The sequence below is a fragment of the Athalia rosae genome, chromosome 6 (genome assembly GCF_917208135.1).
Source record: "Athalia rosae chromosome 6, iyAthRosa1.1, whole genome shotgun sequence".
Classification (NCBI taxonomy): domain Eukaryota; kingdom Metazoa; phylum Arthropoda; class Insecta; order Hymenoptera; family Athaliidae; genus Athalia; species Athalia rosae.
Genome location: NC_064031.1, coordinates 17,121,450 through 17,143,202, shown reverse-complemented (window position 1 = coordinate 17,143,202; position 21,753 = coordinate 17,121,450). Strand labels below are relative to the sequence as shown.

Sequence of the window (21,753 nt, the reverse complement as noted above, 5' to 3'; positions counted from 1 at the left end):
ATAACGCTCCGCGGGACTTCTCGTAACGTTTACCTTCATCCACCGTCCCGCACCGTCTTTCATTGTCTGCAGTCTTCGCGGGCGGATCCATCCGCTCGTGTGTATACACATCATAGAATCCGGTCGTAAAAACGGAAAGGCAATTCATTCCCAGCTACTCTCCCCCTCGCATCGTGCCCCTCCTCCCCTCCTCCCCTTCTCGCCGTTTTCCCCACCGCCTCCTTTTCCTACTCCTCCGGCTCGCCGTATCTTTTTACTACAATTTTTCAATCCAACATCCGATGAGCCAAAAGACATAAGAAAAAGAGAAAGAAAGAAAAATGAATAGAAAAAACTTTTACAACATACTTCTGTATCGCGTTCATCTCGCCGCACCCAATCTTACGCACCTTTCGAGCACTATTTTCGCCTCGTAAAAATCTCAATAAACTCCGTGGCCCTCCGTACCGCCGAGTTTTCTTTCGCGCAGCTTGTTATTTCCGTGAAATATTACGACGAGACCTTAGAAAGACTTCCGGTCTTGCCCCGGAGAGAAAAAAAAAAGGAACCAGTGAAAGAGAAATAAAAATATAAATAAAAAAATAAATAAATAAGAAGAAGAAGAAGAAGAAGAAGAAAAGAGTCGGCGATACACCCACGGCCAACTTTTACTCTCGTTCCTCGGTGCCAGAAAGTATATCGTTAAAACTTTTCGGCTAATATTATCGTTCCTCCAGATACACGTACGTCCAAATTGCTTTTGATTAATTGCGAAGATATATATCTGGTTGCCCTCGGAATATGTAACCCTACGTATACCTATACACGCCGTGGAAATCTCGCGTCATTTCCCTCCTTTGTGCGATACGATCCCAGGTATATCCAAAGTACTCGGATTATTGTTTTAAGTACGGATGGTAGCTTCGCACCCGGCTGGAAACGAGGTATAATCAATCAGCCGATGCCGCTTTAATCAATTCGCCTCTTTATCGGCGAGAAGCAGAACCAACCGTTCTCCCCCTTACAGTATACACTCGAACCGAACGGGAGACAAAGCGTAGTTGGTTCGTACACCCCCCTAAAATATTCACAATGGAAATGAGCAGCGGTGCCGCGTTAATTTCACAGGGAGCACCGTTCCTCCGATCGTTCGCTCTCGCAGCTGTACCGTCGCCGAATTCTCAAACGACCCATCGATTATCCCCTTTCCCAGGGTCAATTTTTATTCCGATCCAACGATCTCGCCAACCGAATGCCACCAGCTATCGAAAAAGTTGACCGCTTTTTCGCACGACGCCACCGAATAACCTTGTCCCGGAGTCGGGGGGGTATCTCGAGAATCGACCGTCCGCCGACAGCGTCTCGGTGATGAATCGCGGTGCGTTTGCCCCGCCGGTCGACCCCTGGGCTCGAATTTTCATTTTTTACCCGAGCGGTCCTCGGCCCCGTGTCACGAGTACGCGCGCGTACCCACCGTTCCGATATCGCGGTAACACCGCGGGAGCGCGGTATATCGGGTTGCTCGAATTGATCGGATGCTCGGGTTTAACCTCTCGGCTTTTGGTTTTAAACCCCGCAGCCTCTAAAATTCGAGAAATCTCGAGGCAAGCCCTGTAATGAATCTTCCTAAGCTTCGTCGCTCCGAGATGAAGATGGTCGACGTCGACGAGACTCGGGTAGATATCCCGAACGCTTTTCTCTCCTAAGACGGATTATTACCATTGCAGCTGACGTCTCGGAGACGAGACCGACCCGGGCTCGCTACTTTGTCCTCGTCCGGATTCCTGCTCCAGCGGAGAACGAACTAGCGGAAACCCGTCCAGAAATTCTCCCTCGACTTTTCCCATTATTACCATAGTTTCTTCCGTTCCCCCTTCCCTTTCCCTACTTTCTATTCGCGTCGCTTCATTCGCAACCGTGCATAGAGAAAAATGAAAACGATCGAAGTATTTTCATACGATCTACAGTTGAGGATATCACGTGTAGCGCTCGATGATATTAACGTTCGATTCCTTCGTCCGATATTCCAAAGTCCCGGCGAACTTCGCGCCGTCCCGATTGACCCCGTCGGAGAAGGCAAACGAACAAATCCCCTACCAGACTTCCCGATCCCCACTTATCGTCGATATGGAAATATTCTTCGAAAATGGCATCCGCGGGGCGCCCCTCTCCTCGATCGCCCTCCAAAATACACCAGCTCGGGAACTCGGGCTTTCCGAGCTTTCCTCGAGACCCGAGGGGCGAAATTTGTAAGAACCCCGCGACGTCACGGCCGATGTACCCCTCGCTTGCCGCGCCTCATTTGAATGCGAAAATTTCAACGGAGTGACGGTAAATCCCCTTATATTTCAGTCTCAACCGACGAATAGCCAAGAAATAAAACACGAGGTATTCGCGGAAAATAGCTTGGATTATTTTTTTTATGCCGTTCCTTCTTTCTCCTCTTGGGTGGAACAGGTACGGGAGTCTCCTCCTTCGCCTTTTTTTCGGACGATTGCGACGAAAAATTTTTTTTGCGACGGATCGACGAACCGCGCAGAATTTTGAGAAGCTCGCAGAGATTTACACAAGTGTAACGTATAAGCATGTTGACTAACGGGTGAAAGTTTGGAGATAGCCAGCGAGACGGTGTATAATTTGGGCTTATCTAAATTTTTGTCAAAACGCTACTTACGCTACGCCGCTTCGACTTTCGAGGGCTCAATTATCGTTAGAACTGAAACTGGAAACTCCGAGATTAGTGGAGCGCGCGCGGTGCCGCGGCGTCGGTGTGTTCCCTTTTCTCGATTAGAGGGCTCGAGGGATCAAAGGTCAGGCGAGGCACGATAAAGATAACCCTCGTCAAAAAATTTTTAGTTTACTTATGGAGGGAAAATTTTCACCCCTACCGTTCGATCCTCCTGCACGCGTCGGATGGCGTGTAATAATTTATTACGTTTTCTATTCGTTCGGGGCCGACGCGACGCATCGGAGCAGCAAGTGTTTGATAAATATCGGAGGCGTCAGGCCTTCGATTATCAATCATCGAGTCGTTGCCGCGGGGTTTCCAGCTCCTCAAATTCTTTAAACTTTTTTGAAAAATCAAAAAACGGAGAGAAGTAAAAACACGGCGCGTAAGGGGGCAGCTGAAAAAAAAAAAGAAACAAGATAAGTACGAAGAACCTCGACCCCCTTCTAGTCTCTTTCGTCTAATTTCTTGCGAATCGACCGAGTTCTTTTTGCCACCTTTTTTTCATCTTCGATTTTAAAGCACACAATGCCGTTATTCCCGAACACAAAACCTGGGTGCCAACGGGTCGGGGACGCGAGGGGATGAGGAGAGCCCAGCAGTCGCCCCTGCATGGTTCAATAGAGCATATAAATGAATTAGACCGACACGATATACGAATTTATCTCGCCCACGCTCAAGTGGTAATTTGGTTTCACTGGTTCGCGAGGTACGCTCCAAAGCGTGGAGTGTAGACCATTTTCATTCCCCCGCGCGCCTGGCCTGTGGCCAACGCGGAGGCTGCACCGGCGACCGTTTGTTTTTCCCTAGAAATTCAATGTAAATTTTTCAACTCCACCGGGTAGATGATCACTCTCCGTAGCGATAGGTGAACGAGTTGACCGTCAAAAGCATCGGGAAAAGAGACAAAGGGACGAGTAAAAAAGAAATCGAGCAATTACAACGTCGTAAAAAGATACATCCTCGCGCCGAGGGGGATTTATTATACACGGTTATACGGTGTATTTTGCTAGAATAACGCCGTAGCTTCTCTTCATCCCTTGGATATAGAATTTAAACCGGGTTAAAAGTCAGTTAAAGCGGGCATTGATGGCGTTTGTCATGGCTGCACGGTTTAGGGGACGAACGGCAGCCGGTGTTCGCTGCTACCCCGGCCCTCCGAAGCTTTGCCGGGGGTGGAGGGGGGGGAGATATTTTTAGGGTGGATTTGGGGAGCACCTCGACAATAATACCTTCATAGAAGCGGTCACGTGTCGCATACAGAACAGGGCTCGCCGAAGGGGTCTTGCATATTAAACACGGGGCGCTAAACTAGCCTCGGTCGAGCCCCGTTCATACACCGGACCTACGTTTTGCGCTTGCCATAACAAGCCATCGGGCTTACCGGACGACCCTAGAATTACCAATCGCTGCCCACGTTTGATCGGGGATGCTGCACGCTGGTCTACTTCTATCCGAAAACTCCTCCCCGCTATTTTCTATTCTCCAAAGGTATTACGTTCTTGCGGCGATTTCGTCGGCCGTTTCCTTCGTTTCGTCGCGCGTAGTTGTCTGGAAGAAGAAGAAAACGGTCGCGAAATGCACGAAACGAGTCGAAAGAAGATGCCGTCGCGTCCACTTGCATCGCGGATTTATATCCCCGTACTTATCCGTATATGGATTTGAAGAATCGATGAGCGACGAACATGCATCGCAGATTTATGCGGCTCGGGTTCATGATCGCACGTAGACCGCCCGACGGCAGTTTGCCTAATTGTGCGTACGGTGTACGTGCAGTAATTGAAACGGGAACGCGTAGCGTGCAAGTCTGTTACGCGGTATGGGGTGCACCGAATATATTTCATGGCTACGCTACGCCTGTTGTTCGAGTGAACCAAATTCAAATTAACCCATTCCAGATTTTTTTTGTACCTTTCGAACAAAAGGGTGAGTGATAAAAAAGTAAAAATCTCGCTTTCAACTATTAGCATATTTTTTTTTCTCGTCTCCTAATTTTTCGTTATTTCTTTTTTTTATAAATCAAGTCTTCGCCTCGAATCGAGGGAAAACGCTTGTACGTTAGGTTTCTTCGACGTGCATCTGATCGTCGGGCTCAACCGCAGTTCGAGCGTCGCGAAGGCGATGCGGAACGACGAGATAGCGGAGGAGAGCTTGCGAAGACTCGGCAACAGCGAGTACGTACCTACGTCTATAATGTACCAGGCGTTGGAACAATTCAGAAGTTGGTCACACTCGTGCTCCGTCACTCACTCCGGTTCTGCGGTGCTTCGGATTCTATTTCTTCCCTCCTCGCAATCGGCATATTCCCGCTGGTGTTGCCGCTCTTGGATGTCGGTACCGCGTCGCGGCGTGCGCCCTTGCGGTGGGTCTCGAGACGCCACGGTCACCCCTCGACGTACACCCTTTTACACAATTGCGACGCCACCTCCGCCCAGAATCAAACTTCGCGAAAGCACACGCCGCGAGCTTTCGGGTTATATCCGAACTCTGGGTCTCTGGGTCTTGTTGCGGTATCCTTTCACGGCCCTTATTCCTGGCCCTGATTCTCCAACCCCCATTCCTCTCGATTCATCCTCTCCGACCTCAACTTTCCATCCCCGCTATCCCGCGGAGACAGCTTCTTGCAGTCCACCCTCCGGGACTAAATCTAAAGCTAACCGCGCGATGAGTTTTTACTCCGAATTTGGTTCATTGTTCGCGTATAGTCCTCTTCGCCGCGTTATTGTTCTCGTAATTATTTACCGTTAATTTTAGCCGCGGTCGGTGTCGCGTCGTTTTTACAACTTTATCGCGTTAATATCTCCGACCTATTATTCGCGCATAATGCGAGGCGACGGTGGCGCGGAGGGTTTATTTAGGGGTGGTGATTTTTCATTGAAATTTGTGGGAATCTATCGGTGGCGCAAGAAATATATATATTTTCTAGGGGGGCAGGCGGGTATATCATCCGCGTGGATTTACCGACCCATCCCTACATATACATACTTCTACGAGTCGCTGTTCGTAATAATGCGCCGGCGACGGGATCGGTTATTACCATAAAATGATACTTAGGATACCACGGGGTTAAATTAAAACAAATCGAGTCGCCGATATCCTACCTCTATTATCATAATCCGCCAATATAAATTTATTGGCACGGTTTAGTGAACGCGCGCGTTCTCTCATACTTCTTTCCGCGTCTTCGAGGGGGTGCGCGCGAATTCAGACGTATTTTTCATTTTTTACCATGGCTCACTCATATTTTTCCCCCTCATCGACGAGGAAATATCGTCTCGTACGTATCGTATTTAATTATAGCGACCGCGCCATCGTTGGCCAAACAAACGTTTGGGGTGCCGGAAGATCATTGAGAGAAATAATTTTTCGAGTTCGCAACGCTTAGAAAACGCAGCTGGTGCCGTTTCCTGACATTTCACGGGGTTGAGACGAACGACGGGGTTGAAATGATCGGGGATTAGAATTACTCCGGGTTCTGTCTTGGCTTGAAACAAATGGCGGACGTCGCTCATACTCGCTTCCACTTTCCCCGTTGGAGGCCGTATCGGACACGCGAGGTAATTGAAATGGTCACGAATCATCACGGCGGCTAACGTGAGCGATTTTCCTCCTCTCGCAACGCCGTTTACCCCCGAGGGAATCGACTCGAGAAATGAGATCTTGAAGCGAAGGTTTTCTTTTGAAATCAGAAATTTTTATACGATTCGTCAGGGGGGTAAAGCAGACGAGGTGAAGCTGATGCGCAAAGCTGCAGCCAATCGTCGTAAGCCCGTGATCAACACGATAGGTTTACCGAAACAATGAAACAGAACTTCCGTATTCAAATTCAATCCCGTAGAATTTCCCTTGCCCTCGAAATCCCACCGTCCTATCTCCAGGATGCACTCTGGTTTCAATTAAATCCCACAGACAGTGGCAGCTGCTCTGCAGGGTGCCGCGCAGGGGACTGAATCCTATAGAAGTAAAAACAGAGAGGAAGAAAAAGTGAATGAGTGGAGAGAAGAAACGAGAAAAAAAAAAAGAAGAATTCAAAAAAAAAAAAGTAAGAGAGAGGAGAGTAGGAAAATCCATTTAGAATTAGCGAACCGAATGCAGAATTCGCCTTTTGTTCGGCAAGTCGAACGCCGTGACCGTCCAGATGCATCGGGATTCACCGGACTCGGGGTACTAAGTCCAGGGACGTGAGGCTCAAACGTGACGCGAATCCAAAAGCTTTTCAAACGAGGAGCTCATCCCGATGTTTTTGCTACCATACGAATGCCACTCGGCTCTCGTTGGCTGATCACGGAAAGAAGACAGACGTCTTTATCTTACGACCAACTTTCACGCGGTTCATCCTCATCTCCGTCTTCATCTTCGACTCGCTGTATATGCGACCTTTTTTTTTCCCCCGTCGTCCCTCGGACGACAAACCCTCGGGTCTGCGATACGCGTCAAAGTCCTTTGAGACGGGTTCGGCATTTTGTTGGTAGGATCATCCTCTATTCCCGAAACTCCACGATCTCTGTCAAGCCTAAAGAATCTCAGGAGCTTTGGTGGCTGTGCTTTGTCCTTCCACCTCCGTATCCCTAGTCGTACCCACTGCACGATATTTCTCTTCGCGTTCACCTCGTCCGTTGTTTATGAATAATTTTTGTAAAACTCTCAGAGGGTGCGACGGAAGGCTGACGAACGATGCCGGTTATGGGCTCGTTTGGATTCGATTTGGACTCGGTTGCCACTGGTAAAGCTCGCTAATAGCTATTTTATCCCGCTAGAACCGTATTATAAACTCTGCGTCGTTTGGACACCTTCCAAAATCTACGAGGGTCCTCGCGAGCGTTGGAATTTCTCTTGTACCCGGCATCGCGAAGTATCTTCCACTTGGATTCTGTGGAAGAAAACTCTCACCGCGACACTCGATCATTTTCTACATCGTCAGAATTTTTCGCAAAACGTTACTCTGCGCAAATTTGCAGAGAGCTTTTATAATTATAGGCGTAAAGCCCGATGATATCGAACACCGGAAGAGGGCGGCTAAAAGTCAGAAGCATTCGTGTGTAGTAATTAGGAATTTCATAACGTGGACTGAGGCCTAAATTAAAACGGCGAATAGGGGAGGTGGGGGGGTAGGGCTCCGCGGGTGCCCAGTTATAGGCGGAGGGATCACCATCGGCTAAATTATTCATGGATTTACTTCAGTTAAGGCATTATATTACGGTACATTGCGTTTGTGCGGTAGTTATTAGAGCTTAGGCGAAATAGGGTTACCCGATTGTGGGTTATACACTCGTTCGGCGTCGTATATATTATATCGAGTTTGCCCTTCGGAGTCCCCTGAACTACTCGCCGTAGGTCTTTGTCGACGGGTATTCCAACACCCAGCGGTAATAATTGATATCCCGCGCACGAATTGGCGAGTATTCGTCGCAATTCCGAATTAAAATCACCCGGATATCAGCGATATTGTAACCAAGATGATCGGAATTTTATCTGCGGGCGGGTAGCCGTGTTCGGCTTGCGTGTAGTTTCCGAAGGATTTCTGTGAGAGACGAAAATTTAATGGAAACTTCAATCCGAACGCCGTATCGTATCTTCCGCCGATATGTAACGAGATGAGATTTTTCTGGATCATTCCGGGGGGTGATCTATACGCCGGTTGGGGATCAAAATTATTACCACGTGACCCGGAAACTCGGTGCTCTTTCAGAGATACGGCGCACCAGTTACCGAAAGCTTTGCCTCTATGTTTTCACCACGTAGTTCCGTGCGGCCCCTAACGACCGGCTCGCCCGCTCCCGTCGCAGGGTCAAGGGTATTTATTTTTTGCCGCGGGTTTACCAAAAGCCCCGGGAAATAACAGGGTTCGAAATCAAAGTTAGATTTACGCTCCGATGAGAATTATAAAGCTATAAATATAGAAGCGCCCGTCGTTTTCAGAGTTTCTCAAATCTACCGCCGCTGCACTAGTATCACGTTATACCTACCACCCCCTGTCATCTCCTTCGCCGATCCCATTTCGATCATTATTTTGTTTTTTTTCGAATACGGGTAACGCGAATTTCATTTCGTACTTGGTTGTTCGAATGAAGTTACGTACGATCGACTGAAATTAAACGCGTTTACATTTTTCATTGTAAAGTTTTAACCTGACTGACAAAGAAACAAAAATACGAGAATTCCATTACATTAAACGAATTTAATATTTGATTGATACAATTTTCAGACAAATGAAATTCCGTGAATAATGAGAGTCGTTACGTAACCGTAAAGCGCCTTTACACCGCACCGTACATTTGAATGCTGCGTGGCTCGGCGTACGTACATTATACGATAATAAAATCAGAAAATGGAGGAAAAATTGGAATGAAAAAAAAAACAAATGTAAAAAATTCTCGCAAACTTCACCGACTCGATCCCATCGATCAATTATCACAACAGCGATTCGTCGATGTTTCAACGACCCGCCGAACGTGTGTACAAAAGTATAAACTCGCGCTCGGTTAGGTAACGAATTCATGCAATGAAATTAATAAAATGAAACTTTCGGCCAAAAATTTCACAATTCGCGGATTCGTCGGGAGTCAAAAATCGTCCTACACGGATCCACCTTTCGCAGCCCTAAGTATTCCCGAAATTGACGCACTCGAGGGGAAATGGGCCGGCCTAAATTTCTCGACACGTTATAATATGTCTGCCGTGAGAGTGCAGGCGAAACGCCGTACACGGATGGGAGAGATCCTTGGTGGCGCGGGCTCCTGAAAAGCCCTATTTACTAGGTTACACCCTACCCGCTGCTATTGTCTCTGCCTAATTATCCGTAAAATAGCCTATCTCCTTTATCGCCCTTTATGGTCCTTTATTACTAGCGGTGGTATACGGACAGCATCCGCGCATGGCGTCAAAGCGATATTTGTTCGAAGGGCAAATTAGGAAGTAGATCCCACAAAGGCGCGGGGGGGGGGGGGGGGGTCACCGAGGTATCAACGCGTGGAAGGTGAACCACCTCCCCGAAAAGAACCCCTTCCATTCATATCTCGGTGATAATTCACCCGCGCGTGAATCCCGCTTTTTCTCCTCCCCGCGTCTAACTTTCTATCTTTCCATATCCTTTATTTCCTCGCAAACTCACAATCGGCCAGAAATATGTTTCCACAAAATTAAACAACCGTGAAGCGCGGAATAAATTCTTGACTAATTACAGCGACGATCGCGACTCCGTCGCCCGGTAGTTTCGGAGTCGGGAAAGCGTCGATCGATCGTTCCCCGCTCCTATGAATAATCCGACACCTTCAAAATAGCCGGACCACGGACGCCGTATCCTCGTCGCGTCCCGCGCACCAACTTAAACCCTACGAACGGAAACGTTTCGTATTAATTATTTATAATAATGTGATATTGATCCGTCCGGCTTAACGCTGGGCTCCGGAGCCGCCCCTCGAATTCCCCATCCCTTACCTCCGCTCCCTTCGCTTTCTCCCCGCCGCGCGCACGTATCCGTTTCTTCCGGTCTTTCACTCGTTATCCACCGTTTTTCCTCTGCCGCGGATTTTCAGCCCCGTGCCGGGCTATTTTAATTTAAAAATTCACTACACGCGGAAACCGCGCCACACTACGTACGGGTGAACGCCGTATGTTCCATCAATTTGCCGCGCACTGTGTGTTCCCCGTTTAGACTTTTATTCTCGCGAAGGATATCGTATAATATCCACTCGGATTTTCCAGAGGTGTTGCCGGTCGAACGTATCATTCGAGAAATCATTTTTATTTCACCTCGAGTATCGCACAGTGGCGTCTGTTATACCTCGTACCCATACCCCTGTGCGTATTACCCCCGAGCACATGAGTTTTGCTTGCAGCTTCCACCGGAATCGCCGAGGCCGCGTTCGCGACGAGAGAAATAGGATAAAGCAATAAAGGAAAGATTTCGTAAAATTGTAAGCCGCTTACATTCGCAGGGGAGAAACGAATAAACCCGATTGCTAGGTTACACAGATCGATTTCTACGTTATAAAACTTCATTCTTGGGACCGAACAAACGCCAATTTATATCCGGTTATACTTATACCCAATTTTCCAATGCCAACGTCGACCAATTGTTGAAAAATCCTTCGTTTCATTATTCTTATGATCGCGCCGCAACTTCGATATTATTTTATATAAACTAGCGGAGCACGAGCGCGCCACATCGCATTCTACCGTTCTACTTGGAGCATAGATCTTTGAGATTTTCCAGAGGCCATGGCTACTCGTGTTCCTGGGGTGAAAATACATAAGAAAAGCATCGTTCGATCGATTTTAAAAATACTTCATTTTTGCCCGAAAAATCGAAAAAATCCAAAGGGGTAAAGGGGATTCTTTCTCGGAGAGCATTCGATGAAAATATTTGGCTACTCCGATCGAATGCATGCGGTGACGCGAATTCTCTCTCGGAAATTCCCCCATAATTTGAGCTTCGCCGATGGATAAAAGCCAGGAAAAGGGGAAGGCGCTCGCTACGCACACCGTTATCTCTGATCTGGTGACGCCGTTCTTCGCCATTAGCGCCTAATTAGGTACTCTTTACCTCCTCTCCCCGAGCTCTTGTTAACCCCATTGAATGAATAACACACGTCCGTGTGTATATGCCTGCTTACAGTCCTCCCCGATGAGGGTCCATGACTCTCATTTTAGGGACTCGGACTTGGAACCGACCCCCGTCGCCTTTGTTCGTCCTATCTAACTACCCCTTGAGCTCCGATCTCCGAATTGATGCCAAACCCTGTGCCGGACCGAATCAAAGCGGAGCTTTGCCGTAATCTCGATCATATGCGTACGAGACTCTACGAACGATGAGTCAAACGAAATGAATGTCTGAATTATTTTTTGCAACACCTGCTTTGAAAGTACAATTTTCAAGCGCTTTTTGGTCACGCTTCTCTCAAATTGAATTTCCAAAGTAGGTGTCGCAAAAAATAATGTACGCCACACGAGGAGTAGAAGGCGAATCCGACAATCGAGTCGTCGCAATTCACGTGGGGACGAGTTCGGTAGATGCCGCTCATACGAGCCCGAGGGCTCGTCGAATGATTCGTCACCTAGTCCAGTTGTGGCGCAAACTACCGCGTCGTTATACGTATACATCGATGATCAACAGCTGCAACTCGCATCGTCCCGCCGGTCGCGAAATATATTAATAATTACAGTTATTAAATAAACGTAACACAATGTAACGCTACGATTTAACCGCTAGCTCGCAGCCACTCTCCGGTAATAATCAAGCGAACAAATACTCCCGTATCCCTGCACCGATCCCACACCCCCCTGCAAATATCGCGGGTATGAGTTGGAGGGAGGGGGGGAATTGCATGAATTTTTGCTATGGTATCGGGGTGCGCCAACGCCGCTGATGGGGGCGGCGAACGCTACGCCGCAATAATTTAACGGAGAACATTGTATAATGTAATCCGGGCGCAGTAAGCCGTGCTAGATTCCACTCGGGTATTTGTGGTCCGTACCGCAAAGTATCGGTGTGAATAATCTTTTCGAATTTCAACCACCCGCCGGTTGTTTTTTACTTCTCTTCGGGCATGCGGACGATACACCAGTCATCGAAAAATAAACGAAACGTACGCGTAATACAATAACTTGCGAATGATATAAAATGGTATACATTTTAACTCGGGTTTTGGCGAGCCAAACAGACCTTAAATCAAACACCGTCGTTATCACCGTCGCGGGGAAGGGGAGGCTTCGGCGGTATTATGCGGTTATATTATCGCCGTAATAAACGTTGCATATATAGCTACCGTTGTACCAACCGAACCCGACGAGGGGGATGAGGACGAAAAGGAGAGAAGAGAGGAGAGAGAAGAGAGAGGGCTTCTATGGTGTAATTTGTGAGCAGATAATAACCAGCCTCTGTGTACGCGAGGGCGAATTTCCAACTCTCCCCCTGTATCGTATCTGTATATTCGTGCAGGGGAGGTGCTCTCGAATGATATGTGAGATACGAGGTTGAGCTTAAAAGTTTGATGCGGCTGCCTAAAATCGGACGGTATGGCGCCCTTTACCTCCTATACCATTTCCGGTGGATGGGACGATGTTACATAGGTACAGGAGCGAGGGGCGAGGGAGGCCGAGGGGAAAGTCAAAGGGGTGAGAGACGCAGGATCGTGCCGCCGTCGGTATGTTACGCGGAGGAGAAAATCACCGGGATAAAAAGCCACTCTGGGAATTGCTATATATGCAGCAAAAGAAAGTAAAAATCAATGGGGAAAAGAAGGGAAATAAAAAATGGGAAAGAAAAAAGCAAGTAAAGTTTAACACTTTTGCATTTGACAAACGGAAGCTACTTCTGACGGTACGCCCCGTGAAACGGTGGAGCGAGAAGCTGGATGGAAAGGATAAAGGAGGATGAAAATGGAGAAGGGGATATTGGAACCGTGCGCAACGGGAGTTAGTCAAATGGAACTTTACCCGCAAGGTGGCAAGGGTTTAGTACCTCAAAGTTCATTAACGACTCTCGATCGGCGACCTTTTCTATATCGACTGTATTCCACGCTCTTTTCAATTCCGAAACACTCCGCGTCGAATTCACGCCAACATTTTCCACGGTGTCTCGTTACTTGACGCGGAGCTGTTTCTCTGGTATCAGAGAACATCGTCTCCTTTTTTTCAAGTCGCATTCAATATTTTCGTTGGAATTATACCGGATGTGAATAATTTTAATGGAACTCCGATATTGTTCGCGACTCGACTTTCTCACTTTTTTTTTTTCTTTTTTTTTTTCTCTAATTTTATTACGCCGCTCGACTATGAGCCGGATGAAGCAAAGAATGAGCCCGCAACCCTTTTCGGAAGAGATCCCCTTAAGCGGAAAGTCAGCCGTTTTCAACGTACCCGCTAAAGCTTTTAAGGTAACATTGGTCCGTGATCCTCCCGCTATTTATCTCAGAAAGCAATTAACTACCGGGGGACAAGTAGGCGTGTGTAAAAGACGCGCGTCTCGCCTCTCTCTTTTCCGACGGTCTTTCCACTTTTCTTTTTCCGTTTTTCCCCTCCTCCCTCTCGCCCCTTCGTATACACATATACAGCCGTTAATTGGTCCTTTGCTTCGCGACGCACTTTCAAAACGCGTCCCGTGCTCCCCCCCCGCTCGAGCAATCGAGGACACTTTCTCCTCCAATTACAGACAATACCTAGCTGATCATCGCATCTGGCTTATCGCGTAAACGAGCTTGTTGGTATCCCTCCCCCTTTTTCGGCCTTGCCCGTACCCATATCCTTAACGAAGCCATTAAACCCCGACAGAAATTAATCAGCGCGTTTTTTGTACCGATATCCGTTGGACGACGACGATGTGAATTATGCGCATACCTTACCCGACCATCCGATCGACTTTACGCCCTCGTTCGAATAGCCGTAACAACGAGGCAGAGTGAATAACGAAACGATCATATACTCCCGGTAATTGTTACTCCCCTGTAAATTATTTATTCGTTCGATCGTAAACCGCCGGAGGGTTTCTTTAATCGCTTCTACTCTTTTGACGACAAAAATTTTGCGAGGTGTCGTACAGCCCGCGGGCTGTACGAGTCGAGGGATATCGCACGTTTGCGTTCCCGATCGAACCAACGAGAAGGCGGCGCCGGTCGGCGATGTTGCGAAAAAGGACGGACGTACCGGGACATCCCGTATTCAGACGGCATCCTTGTCCGGCACTACTATTACCCCGGTAACTACTTATTCAAACTGGACCGTCTAAACTGCTGCGGCCCAACCACCCTTGGCAGTTCTTCGCGGTCATCCCGTATAGCCTTCCACACCCCCCACGTAGCCTGCCTCCCTGCCTACTCGACTACGACGTTGACAACCGGGACACGTTTCCAAGGGTTATGCGCCCTGACCTTTTCTTTCATCCCCCTCGCTACCGGGAACTTTCAGACGTCCTTTGACTGGCTCTTCCAACCTTCCTTCTCCCCCTGAGCGTTCGCTCCCCCTGCTGGAGCTGCTTGCAGCTTTAATTATTATAATTTTTGTTGAAAATTTTTTATCCCTCGTCATTAAGCCTCGGTGCACTTCATACTTCACTGTTTGCGCTGCGTGCGAAGCGGATCCTTTGTACCTTTAGGCGCACTCGATTGGATCGGAATTACCGAACCGCTGAACTCATTTCGAGTCACTAATTACCGATGATGAATGCGATGCGTTCGCGTAACCGACGACGTCCGATTATACGGGTATATAAGTATCCGGTGAAATGGGTAGCTCGCGACGATATTTTCTTTTCAATGTTTGGATGAAACGTTGCGTTTGGAATTTAGCAAACGATCAGACTACACACCGGTAATCCATACGGTACATCCCCACCCTCGTCGACATCCCTTTATTACGTGGAAGGTACCTTGCGCCGCTTTAATTAAAATATATTTCTTGGAAAAATCTAATCAAACGAGCAAACAACGAACGAGTAAAAGCCCGTCGCCCGGCTCGTGTAACCCAACCCATTACGTCCGGTCCAATCCGACTCCTTTCACAGCGATGCGAATCAATTCGAAACTCGCAATTCCATTTTTCCTGGTTTTTCCCCCCAATCCCGATGGTGCGAGCGGTTGTTTCTTAGCTATCGCCCCCGTCATCTCTTCGAGTCTACGGAATCCTCGTCACCCTCGTATACCTTGTAACGATATCGCGATGATGAACGAGATTCGGCTTCACTCTGACGATAAAAGTAAAAAAAACACCTCTCGTCAAAGTCGGTCTCCGCGCCGACTCTTCAATTCGCTACACGGGGATCAGCGAATTAATACCAACGCACGTGTTGAAAGTAGACGATCATAATCCCGTAATCGTCGCTACTGAAACTATCGCAAATTACTTCTCGGTTGGGCTTTAGGAGAGATAGGAAAAATAAATAAACTGCATACGGAAAAAGGAAGAGCAAAGGGAAACCTAAAGCGTTGCGAATATTTAAAAAGCCAATTTCGTTGAGTGTTACAGAATCGCGGGTGTTAGTTATTGTTAACTCGAAAAGGAACGGGAATTATTCTGGAGGGAAAAAAAACTGCAGCTCGAGGAAATTTTTCGTTACCACAGCATCGCCACTGCCACCATCACCGGCAGCTACACCGGTACCTATACATATATCGCTCGCTTTGTCTCACATCCTTTGTGAAAAACAAATAAGGAGGTTCTCTCGAATAAGGGAAGGAATTTATACCCGTGTGCTCGAAGGTGAACGTCGGCCGCGCAGCGTCTCGGGAAAAAGATAATATGAAATGGGGAAAATGAGCGTGAATTTCGCAACGTCAGTCCGGGCGGATACCCGGTAATAGATAAATAATCAAGTGGCCGTTTCATGGCGAATCTTATGTAGATGATATGAAGGAACAATATGTTCGCGACCGGTAATATACGATACATCGGGGTGGTACGCCGCACGCGCCAACGTATCTCTACGTACACACGCGGTACGCAGACGGGATGGACTTTGGAGCGCGTGCACCTCTACGTAACCTTACGTACGATACAGCTGAATGTATATGTTTACGTAGGTACGTATGTATACAGTTTGCGTTAAGCGACTGCGAAATTGGCTGACGCTAATCAAAGGAGTTGCTTAAAGTTAGCGGGCGAGATTCTAGATTGTTTGAGTCGCTGGCGTATTACAACGACAACCTCGTTTCCGTTCTGTTTTAGTTGAGAAGGAGGAGGAGGTAACGACGTTTGGAGGAAGCCGGGATGGAGACATGGAAAATGACGCCGAGTACGGTAACTCTGAAAACGGTAAGTTACAAGCGGCGTCGTTATCGATATGCCTCGCAAGAGGTCCGCGCATCGACGTGATTCGATGCTCTTTCAACGGGTTATTGATTGTGCTCACATTCGTTGAACTTTGATTTTATGGCGACACCGCAGAAGACGAGGACGAAGCGGAGGAGGCAGAACGGAGAGTCGAGGAAACGGATTTCAAATTCGAGGACTTTCTTTATCGGTTTGTCCCAGAATTCTTCACTTTAATTCGCGAAAACCGGCCCAACGATTGGCGGGGAGAATTTCCGTTTCCCTCCAAGTCCCTTCCGACGTGGAAAAAAACACGTCACGTTCCTCAAACATTTCTACGACAGATTCCGCGTGGCTAATCCCGGGGCGATTCGATTACCGCATTTATAGGGATGACAAACACTCCCGGTCTTTACCCTTCTAACAGTGCTAGCGTTTCGCGTAAATTCCCTCTCACGATCGTCGTCAACGTTCTCATTTCAATTGCACAGGTTCGTCAACGTTAAGGTCATCAAGGCTTGCGCCCTTCTGCTGAGAGATTTCGACAAAAATAGCCACGAGGTGAATCATTGCACCCTGAAGCTGCTCCATCGCGTAGCGGTTCGATGCAAAACACCCGCAATGATTTTCCAAGCTTCGATATTTCGGACGTTCCAAAGAATTCTAGAATCCAAAAACAGCGAGCACAAGGTGAGGAATCGGCTGGACCAGGAGTGGGATGTTTTCGTCGATCACCCCGTTCGGATAAAGTTAAATTTCGACCCATTTCAGGAGCTGGCAAAGTTCGCCGTATTTATTATCAGGAATTTTGCGAAAGTTGCGGAAAAAAATCGCAAGGTATTCATGGAGCTTCTGTTTTGGAAAACGACACGTGACGCGGCTGAAATCGTCGAGGGGTACGGAAGCGAGCCACCGAACAAGAAGCTCTCGCGGACCTTGTGGACGGAGGCCGAAGAAGACGAGCTTCGCACCCTATTCATGGAACATCAAACCAAAAAATATCCGAAAGGTAAATCCTCGCCGCAATCTCGGTGGGGTGACGTAGAATGAGAGATAAAAATGAAGGGAAAAAAAAAGGGAAAGGAAGAAAAGAGAGTTGAGAAGGAGCAATAATAATTCAACGTCAAATAGTCCATGAAACTAAGGGCACCCCGCTCGCCTCTCGTGGTCCTCGAGGAGGGAAAATTCATTAATAATTCGTCAGAATTCATTATTTGGAAAGTTTTTACTCTCCGGGTGCTGGTTGACGGGCGAAAGATTAACGACGACGACGACGACGACGACGACGACGACGACGACGACGATGCCCTGCAACGAGTCAAATAAAGTTAATGGAAAGTGGTAAAAAGTTCCCTCGGAAAAATTTGTTCTATGTTTCTTTTCAGACCTCGTAGACTGGCTACTCGAGAATATAATCAACGACAGCCGCACCAGAAGAGGCATCATCAAGAAGTTGAAGGAGATGTGTCTCATCGTCAATTCAAAGGTAAGGCCAACTTTTGCCCTTTTCCGCCCCTCCTCCTCGGGACTCGTGCTCGATATCCCGGATTCCTGACACTAGACAGGCATGTCCGCGGTGCTTGAAAACAAGCGAACCTCGATTAAGAGGCAAAGTGTTCGGAGAGATCTTGCAGGAGCTCCTAACTATCGTCTACGAGGCTCTTCTCGCTCTCCGAGTGGGTATCTTTGAAAATTTCCATCCCATCTGCATCTCGTGGCGATAACACTTTCGGGCAAGCGCCTGTTCCCCGCTCACCTATACGGATACTTGTACATTCGTACGATCGCCAATTCTCATTAGCCGCGAGCGTTGAGAAGCCCCGGTGCAGGCTGAACGCTCGCCGCGGCTAATTCCACCCTCGTATCATCGTCACCGTCGCCTTTTTTTTCCAACGATCTCCTAATTGTTACGTAACACAGTCGCGGCGACGCGTCGTACAAATGGAAGTTAAACTTATTCTCGACTTGTGAGTTATCGCTCGGCGAACTGCGCGTAGTCCCGAAGTCACATTTAATTCCCACTTTTAAAGTCGGAAAAACGAGAAGCGAAACAAGAATGAGAAGAAAAGCCAAAGAGAAGGATTAACTCTCATGGGGGTGAGGAGAGAATTTCGATTGAAATGAGATGCCGTTGGACTTTTAAAAAAACGTTAGCCTACTTCTGAATCGATGATTAATCGTGAGCGACTCGGGTCTCGAGTACCTGCTGCTGGCGTGCCAATATTGATTTCTCTTATCAACCCTTTTCGCGAGTTAACGAAATGTATTATAGCTGAACAAACTTGCCCGCCCGATCGCGGCCAACGAGCTCCCAATTAACGGCTCGTTTTTCATCGAGGTCTTTTACGCGAGGTGTGGATATCCGACGGTCGTGTTGACGTTCAGAAATCGTCGCGTTTCCTTTCTTTTTTACTCTAATTCGCGCTAATTAGGTACATCCACCGGCAACAAGTTCTGGGTAACGAGAATCGGCGATTTTCAAAAGTTCACGAATCATTTGAAAAATTGCAGAAAATACGCAACGAGATAAGTCAACGATTGCCAAAAGAGTGGTCGGAAGAAGAGATAGCCCAGTTGGCTGAGATCTGGGAAATTGTAAAAGAAGACAACGGTGAGACCATTTTTTTTTCCTTTCTTATTTGTAAATTCTCTTCGCGCGTGGGCTTTGTTTGCAATAAATGCCCACTCTCTGCAGATCCGGTGGATATGATTCACACGGAGCTAAGGGTGAAGCGACCGAAGACGAAGATCAAAGATAAGCTGATTGAACTCGGCTTGGCGAAGGACCGTAAAGAGTTGCGGAAAAAACGCCGCACGAAAAACATCTCTGGTAAGTGTACGCCCCGGCTGATTCTTTCCTCGGTCTCGGAACGGCGACCGGACTCCCGTCCCGACTCCGGATCTTAAATCCCAACTCCTAAATCCCAAATACCGAATTTCACCCGACTCCTTGCTCCATTCAATTTCAGCGGCGTCTTTCTCTGGGTATACTCACTTCCCCGCCGCACCCCCTACGGTTACCGCGACGTCACTCGACTGTCTCGTTCAATCAATTCTTGGGCAACCTGATTGTCAAGGATTGCGCCGAATGAACCAACTTCCGCGAGCGGAAAAGAAACAGGGGTCACCGCCGATCAATTTACAGTAAGTCCCTCTGCAGTGCCGCGGACGTACGGGAACAGAGAAAGCCCCTCGACCCGGAAATGAGCTTTTTTACGCATCCGTAAGGATGGCTATGCGCCATTCGACGAGGGCGACTCAAACCTCGCGTTTATTCGTCCCTCAGATATCCTCGTTCTTTGCCGTCCTTTTTAGACCGTCGAAAAATATTTAGCTCCCCGTTGAGGAGATCGCGCAATTTCCGGCAACAGACGTATCGGATTAATTGTACGGGGCGTTGTTTTTTCAACAGCCTAGCAAAATTATAAGTTTGAAATTGAAGCCCACTTTAGCGAAACCCTTTCCACTTCATTTCTAAGCTTTCCTTTTATGTACAGTCCCTTGAGACGTTTCGCGTTCAAACCGGATCGCTGTTATTTTATCCCTGCGCGCGCGGATGAGTGACTGAATTTCAATATTTTATTGCGTAACACGCTCACGAAAGAGTACGTAGAATATTTACTCACGGATACGTGTATCCGCCGCGTTTCTCCGGAGCCTACGAGCGATCAAACTTTACATTATGCTCTCTGTTTCTCCGTTGGAGGGGAAAGAGCCGTCTGCGTGCGCGATCGTTCGCATTTACTACCGTACTTTGGATCGTCAAATTTGTATGAGATACGGTGGAAAAAACTTCTTCGCGCATATGTATAAGCAGGTTTTTGAGGCCGCGACGGCCTATTCGGTTGAGCAATTTCAAAGGCCACTTTTCAAACGAAGCGAGAAGAGCTGAGGATAAACGAGCAGGTCGTTCGCTAACTCTCGCCGAATCAGCGAGAAATTACGGCTAATCGGAAGACATTCGTTATTTTCCGAATTCCTCTCTTTCCCCACACCCGCGGAGATCACGCGTGTTTCGTAGTTTCCTCTTATCGGTATACCGTAAATTCGTCGTTGTCCCCTCTTATCGTCGCGTGGAAACTCTTCGTATAGCTGGAAACGGTGATCGATGAAGACTCGGCCGTCCTTTGTCGAATTTACGATAAACACATCGATCCGATGAAGAGAAACAGACTCGGCACGTGGTCCGCTCGAATCGCAGATCGGACTCGTGAGCCATGTCGTATCGATCCCCGGCCGAGATTCGCGTTTCTATTTTTTCGCGATTGTTTTCCTTTTTGCGCCCGTTCCACCGTGTATTTTTTTTTTTTATATTCATTTATTTTTTTTATCGTCGAACTCGCAGTCCATGAGCGACGCCCTGCCGAGGGTGGAAGAGATTAATCGCGCTAATGTCAGTCAGAGTCAAACGATGCTTCCGACACCGGCATCGCCGCCCCCCTTTCCTTCCCACGACTCGCCGAGCCAGCTACCGAAATGAAATTCTTCCGAGCATTCCGTTTCGACACGACTTACGCTTCTTCGTAGAAGATCCTTCTCCACCTTTTTTTTTTCCTCTTTTGTATTTGTCTTTCGGTCTTTCGGGTTACTTATGCACTCGCTCCCTCGACTTTTTGAACAGAGAGCGACGTGCGCACAGTCAGTTACTCCGATGCCGTCTGCCGAAAGTTCGCGAAAATGTCACTTCAAATTTGATTCTATTCTATCGGCACTCAGACGTCGCGGATCTATTAAAGACGAAGGAAGGGTAGCGAGGGGGCCGAGGGGAAGGGAGACGAGGATTTCACCTTCTTTGGTATTTGAACTATCCGAGCGAGCGTCCCTCGGGTGGTTAAGCGCTTAGAAGATCCCCCTACGCTCTCTTAGCCATCACCGGTTCTCCATACGGAAAGATTTCCATTCCTGAGCCCCCTTACGTCAACCGCTAACCATTATCCAAACCAGCGTTTTGGCTTATTTATCGAACCGGTGAACTTCCGACGCATCGGTAGCTCGCACAAAGGAACCCGCAATATCACCGCGGTTCTCCTATTTTTCGACGACGACGACGACGAGGAAAATAAAATTTGAATTGAATCGTCAACTCCCCTCGCACGATATCGAAGTTTTTACAAAAAAGGAAATGCTCAAATAATAGCTGATGATAAATGATACCGAGTGTCTGCTCTACTTCGTAGACTCGGAAACTGGCGTGATTCTACCAGAGGCAAACAAAAAACAGAACAAAATTAAGATAATGATACGCACTATTCAACGTATTCCGTAGGCACAAAATATTCTCCGATTCGTTGTGATTTTACTTC

The 21,753-nt window shown here is 47.8% G+C and overlaps 1 protein-coding gene across 2 annotated transcripts in view; it reads left to right on the top strand.

The window, feature by feature from the left end:
* LOC105688574 (protein timeless homolog) overlaps positions 1 to 21,753 on the top strand; it is a 79,927-nt gene that overhangs the window by 56,004 nt on the left and 2,170 nt on the right. For both annotated transcript variants that reach the window (XM_048656415.1, XM_020853861.2), the window contains exons 14-20: positions 16,367 to 16,453; positions 16,586 to 16,661; positions 16,942 to 17,140; positions 17,222 to 17,459; positions 17,836 to 17,936; positions 18,962 to 19,061; positions 19,146 to 19,280. In XM_048656415.1, coding sequence (XP_048512372.1) covers positions 16,367 to 16,453; positions 16,586 to 16,661; positions 16,942 to 17,140; positions 17,222 to 17,459; positions 17,836 to 17,936; positions 18,962 to 19,061; positions 19,146 to 19,280 — 936 coding nt within the window. The remainder of the gene's footprint in view (positions 1 to 16,366; positions 16,454 to 16,585; positions 16,662 to 16,941; positions 17,141 to 17,221; positions 17,460 to 17,835; positions 17,937 to 18,961; positions 19,062 to 19,145; positions 19,281 to 21,753) is intronic.